Below are 5,750 nucleotides of genomic sequence, written 5' to 3' on the forward strand. Positions count from 1 at the left end.
AGAGAAGTCTGGAGTTCAAGTCTTTTATCTTTATTTTAACAGCCTGGCAGTCAGGCGGCAGCAGCAATAGTGTTCCTGGCTGGCCAGCACGGGCCTGGGGCGACAGCTCCTGTCTGGTCTGTCCAGGGCAATGCCAACTGAGATCTCTGCTCCTTGTCCGTGAAAAGACAGCAGCCCTGGAGTAGGCTAGATGCTGGGTTCAGACAGAGCTGCCAACTCCCCTCCATGTCTTGCCAAACCAACACCAGGAAAAGAAGAAGGTGCTGTTTCTCCTGTGCACTTGGGGCCCAGGATAGGCTCTTCCACCCACGTTCTTCTCACCACAGTAGCCTTCTGGAGTTTTTGCTCCTTTCCTAAGACACTCTTTCCCAACTCGGGGTGCTAGCAGAATGGTGGCCGCGGCCGCAGGCTCTGGACGTCAGAGAGGCTTGGGTCCGGCACCAGGTGGCGACACAGAGCAGGGCTGTCGGAGCGGGCGGAGAGCTGTGCGCACAGAGTAGCCAGGCGGCAGGGCGTGCCACAGGGCTCGGAGGGCGGGTGGCCCTTATGGTAGAGAAACCAGAAGGTCTGGAATAGCCGCGTGTCACCACGCATGCGGTATACCAGGTCGTGCCAGGCGGCAGGCAGAGCGTTGGGCAGCCCGTAGGTTTCTCGAGCCCTATAGAGGAGATGCCAGTGTGGAGTGGCTCCCGGCTCATTCGCCTGCGTCAGGTTCAGAATGTAGGTCTCGTGGTCCAGGACCACATGAGAGCTCCCGGAGTAGTTGCCATCTATTTGGTAGACCCGATAACCTGCAAGGAGGAAGGGCTTGGCTACAGGGGGAAGGAGCGAAGGCAACTCCAGGGAGGGGCCTCACCTCCCGTGCCTGGCTGGCCGGGGCTCCGACCCCACCCCCTTCTTTTCCACCAACTTCCCCTATTCCAATAACTGCCATCGCCTCACCAGGATTAAGGCTGATGTAGGTGGTGGCACTGGGCGCCAGGAAGGCTACAGATACCGGACGGCTCAGGGTCTCCTCGTCATAGAAGACTTCAAACTCATCCACGTGGGTATGGCCAAAGAACTGACCGGCCACTGTGTTCTCATACCTGGCCAGAAGACACAAATCATATTCTGAAGATTCTAGGGACGGGGGTGGGGGGGGTGGGGGGGGTGGGGTGGGTGGAATAGGATGCTTTTTTCTCCACCCTATTCAAGTAAGTAGCCTCTTCACTCTGATGGGGCAGCAGGGATAGTGAGAGCCTCAAGGGAATTTCAACCTTCAGACTCTTTAAGTCCCCACTCCCACCTCCCTCCTACCTGGCTACAATTCGGTAATAATTCCAGCTCCAGCTCTTCAGGCAGTGTCCTGGGGGAATGTGGCCAATTATATGCACCTGCAGGGAGAGGTAAGAATGGTTATCAGGGCAAGGAGGAATCCAGGCAGCCCTGGCCAGCATAGTTGGTACTCATCTTTCGTTTACTGGCTGGCATTCCTGACCAGAAAGAGGGGGAGTGAACGAAAGGACCTCTAAGGGGGATAGTGAGCTGAATTCCCAGAGAACTCTGTTGGGAGCACCAAAAAATCATGTGGAATCTCCAGATAGGAGTCTGCTGGGAAGAGCCAGCTGCTCCCCCACCCCCAGCACCTACACCACCATGCTTCCACCACTCTCCCTCACCTTGTCTCCTCGATCCTCAGCAGCCTGAAGCTCCCCCACCAGCCACTGGAGCTGTCCAGCAGGATCTGTGGAGTTGATCAAGAGCCAGAAGTTCTCACGGGAACAAAAATTCATATTGAGAGAGATGAGACGGAGGCCGGGGCGTGGGGAAAGGGCATAGAACCCCCCAATTCTGAAACAAAGTGAACATAAGGAGTCAACACTCGCTCAAAATCCTGGTCCTGCATGCCCTGTCCTGTGCTAGGCATTTGGGTGGAGGACAGAAGCATGCAGCACATCATCCCTACCCTCAAGGAGCTCACGTTCTAGCTGAAGACCAAGCAGCACTGATGATAGGGCCCAAGTGACTGAGGAGAGCAGTTCAGAGGGCTAAGGGCTCTAGAAGTTCAGGGCAAAGAGAAAAGTGAGCTAGAATGGGAAGCAAACGCACTTGGGGAAGATGATGTAAGCCTGGGTAAGTTGGGAAAAGGTGGGATGTTAAACAGGAGGGGAAACCATTCTAGAGAAGGCCAACATGAGCAAAGATACAGACTGGGATGGAGAGGGTATGCTGCCAGCCCTTCGAAGGAGGGTGGCTGGAAGTAAGTGTGGAAAGGGAAGGTGGAATCGGATTAGGGAGGGTCATGAGGAGAGCTAAGGACTCCTGCCATCGCAGTCACAGATAATGCACAGGTTCCTGCTCCCTTCACTTTCATCCACCTTTCTTTCCCCTTCCTAGGTTTCCGTGGACCTCAAATACCTGAGGGTGTGAAGGGCTTCCGCAGGCAGCCAGGGCTCCCACGCCTGGGCCATCGCCTCATAGAGCCAACGGGAAGAGTGGTTGCCCTCTATAAAGGGGGGAGGGAAGCCATTGACAGGTGTGCTCTCGTGATTGCCCACGGCAGGGTACACAGGCACTGGACCCAAGTACTTCTTCACAAGGGCTGTGACAGTGTTCAGGGCCCGCAGCTGGTCCTGACGAGACTGGTGCCACACATTGTGGGCGGGGATGTCTCCCGTCCAGTACACCATATCAAATGGTCCAGCAGGGCCCAGCCCACTCAACAGGCTCTCCAGGGTCCGCAGGGGCAGGTCACACTTGCTGTACTCGCCCCAGTATCCAGCACCTGGGCGGGAGGGGGGTGGCAGGCCAGAACCCCGGCGGCAACACAGTGGGTCCTCACAGTCAGGGTCTGTGCCCTCCAGGTAGTCCCGATCCCAGTGCAGGTCAGTGAGGAAGAGGACGCGGCTGACAGGGGCACCTGGGGCTGGGGGTTTGGGTGGCTGGGGGGACGGCTTCGGCACAGCAGGCAAAGAGACGTTCCAAGATGAGAAAATGTCCCAGTGCCCACAGGTGGAGCCCAGGAGCAGTCCACAGGCCTCAGATGGGCTCAGTACTGAGCGTCTCCACACCTCGACCATGTCATCCTCAAAGAGCTGGACAGCTGACTGGCACACAGTGGGCGGTGCTATCTTCAGCAGCTTGCACAGCTTGATGGCCAGAGAGCCCACCCGGGCCACATTGGGCTCCTTCTGTGGTGAGAAGACCCAGTGGTGAGAGGTCAGAGACAGAGCACAGGGACCAGGCCATCCTCTGGCTACCACCCTTTGGGCCTCCATAACCAAACAGGGGCTGGGCTGGACTCAGCGCCACCAAGGTGAAGAGACCTCAGTGCACTCCCTGCCTCCCATAGATACTGTCCTCTGACTCAGGTAGCACCAGGCCAGTACTTTCTCTTCAGTTCCGTGGCTAGTGGCATTTCAGTCCTTGCTTGTCCAGCTGGCTTTCTCAGGTACTGTCTGCAATGTGCCCTGAAATTTGGGTTGGGCATAATGACAGACTGTCCCGGGTTGGGGACACACAGGGGCAGGACCTCATCTGCCTGGGGGGGCTCCACAAAGCTCATCTACCAACTAGCACTCATCATAACCCTATCAGGGTCAAGGCAGCCCCATCTAGTCCCACACCCCTGGGTAGTTCTTAATTCAAGTCCCTTCTAAGTAGCTAAGTACCAAACAGGTCCTGGGGGGGCCCCAGGTGCTCAGGGCTGGAGATGCCAATTGTAAGGCAGAGGGGATTCAGTCAAGCAGGTGGGAGTCCCAGCCTCCCCCTTGCTAGCTGTCTGCCCTTGGACTTCACCTTTCTGGGACTATTCCTTTGTAAAATGGAGATAACAGCTGTAATGAAACTAGCTCACCGGATTAATTTAGCCTATATAAAATGGCTAGCATGGTGCTTAGCATAAAATTTTCAGTCTTTCCTTACTTCACAAGGTCACACTGGAGACAGCGGTGGCACGTAGCCACGGGTGTGCCTGCCTAAAGGAGATCAAATTCAGTAAAGGCTTGTGGACGCCAGCCTCTCCATCAGGCATGCTCTTTGGGACCCCAGCCCCCACCCTGTAGCTCTCCTTTGGAAGCTTCACCTCAGCCCCTTTAGTACTCACCTGCAGTCCAAAGTCAATCGCGGTGAACAGGCCTTTGCAGGCTGGGCAAGTGAGGTTCCACAACCCAAAGGTATTCTGGAGCTGGGGCACTGTGCGACTGAAAACGGCGGGATGTCCTTGGGCAGGAAGAGGGTGGGCCCCAGCGGGGTTCCAGAGAACCAGGGAGTCTGGCAGGGCCAGCGCCAGCGCCAGCGCCATCCACAGGAGCCCCAGGCTGGGGCCCCCCCAGGACCTGTTTGATCCCTGCTCCGGGCCTGACCTGGGGTGGCTCCGGCCTGCAGTTACTCCGTGGCGGGACATTGTCCGGCTCCCTAGACCGGGCTGGTCCGCCTGTCCCGGCCCCGCGGGTCTAGAATCTGGCTGGCCTCAAGGAGCAGGACGGCGCTAGGGACACCCGATTAGCCTGGTTGCTGTCGGCTGACAGCTCAGCTGACAGCCGCAAAACAGCTCCACCCCTTCCTCTTCCTCTGTCCCCAGCAGCTGTTTGACGCTGAGGCGGGGAGCCTGGACAACGCCGCGGAGGCGGAGTGAGCAGGGCTCCTCCTGGACCCCGCCCCGGATCCCGCCTCCAATCCCGCCCCCGATCGGGTCCTGACCGTGACGTACCTCGCCCGCCGCGTGTAGGCGGGGAGCCGCTTGCAGTCTCGGTAGAGGGAGGTCGCTGTGACCACCACGCTCCTAGGCGCCTCCTTTCTGCAAACATGAGCTCAAATTCCTGGAAGCATGGGGGTGTTAAGTGGCAGAACAGCAATGAAAACCTAAGCTGTTTAACTCCTGGAGTGCTTCTCCAGGATCCACAGCGCTACAAAGTCCTGTGGGTTCTTTCCTTTGAGAATTGCTTCCAAGTAACTCCTTATTTCTGAGTGCCTGGTCTCGGATAGACTAATTATGGTATAATAAGAAATATATTTGGTCTTTGTCTCCAGTTCCTGGCACAGAGCTCCTAAAACCCTTTGAATTTGCTGAGTGATAGGAATGTCTTCTGCAAGCCCGTTAAAATCATACCTGAATTTATACTAATGAGTTGACTTGAGGTGGGGCCCCTAGATAGCCTCAGTATGAGGCTGGTCACTAGAAAGAAACAGTGATTAGAGGATGAGAAATTTCAGTCTCACCTCCCATCCTCCATGGAGGGAAGTAGGGCAGAAGATTGAGCTCTCTAAAATCTTTTTGAGAGCTTCCTGTTGGTGAACAGGATGCTGAGAGGACTGTACATCTAAAGAGACCGTGGACATTCCATGACGTAACCCCTCCCTCTATGCCTTGTTCCAGACCATTTGGTTATTCTTAAGTTGTACCCTTTGTAATAAACTGTTAAATGTAAGGTGTTTTGTTCCAGCAAAGTAGCAAACCTGAAAAGAGGGTCAGGGAACCCCAGAATTTATAGTTGATTGGTCAGAATCACAGGTGGTAACCTGGGACTTGCAACTGGTGTTAGAAATGGGGGAAGGGCAGTCTTGTGGGACTTTAATTTGTGGGATTTACAGTAACTCCAGATAGATAGTATCAGAATTTAATTGGATTGTTCTACAACAAGTTGGTTTCAGAGAATTGGAGAATTGGTTGGTGTCAGAGAAAGCATCCCAGAATTGGTGTCAGAAGTAGGATTTGCCAGATTGGCTCTCGCTCATGGAAGCATGTGGTTTGGGAAGAGAAAGGATGA

General features: G+C 55.3%; 1 protein-coding gene across 2 annotated transcripts; it reads right to left on the bottom strand.

The window, feature by feature from the left end:
* Nucleotides 1-6: 6 nt before the first annotated feature.
* Nucleotides 7-4,584, bottom strand: SMPD1 (sphingomyelin phosphodiesterase 1). Of its 2 annotated transcripts, none has more exons than XM_081064193.1 (6): nt 4,088-4,584; nt 2,401-3,173; nt 1,662-1,833; nt 1,300-1,376; nt 943-1,088; nt 7-791 (listed from the first exon to the last, which is right to left on the bottom strand). In XM_081064193.1, exons 1-6 carry the CDS (start codon nt 4,385-4,387, stop codon nt 382-384), a joined length of 1,878 nt encoding a protein of 625 aa, XP_080920319.1. In that variant the 5' UTR covers nt 4,388-4,584; the 3' UTR covers nt 7-381. The 2 variants fall into 2 exon arrangements, with proteins under 2 accessions (XP_080920319.1, XP_080920320.1); XM_081064194.1 differs by having other exon boundaries at nt 9-791; nt 2,401-3,452; nt 4,088-4,565.
* Between the last annotated feature and the right edge of the window lie 1,166 nt (nt 4,585-5,750).

Source organism: Rhinolophus hipposideros (genome assembly GCF_964194185.1).
Source record: "Rhinolophus hipposideros genome assembly, chromosome: 10".
NCBI lineage: Eukaryota > Metazoa > Chordata > Mammalia > Chiroptera > Rhinolophidae > Rhinolophus > Rhinolophus hipposideros.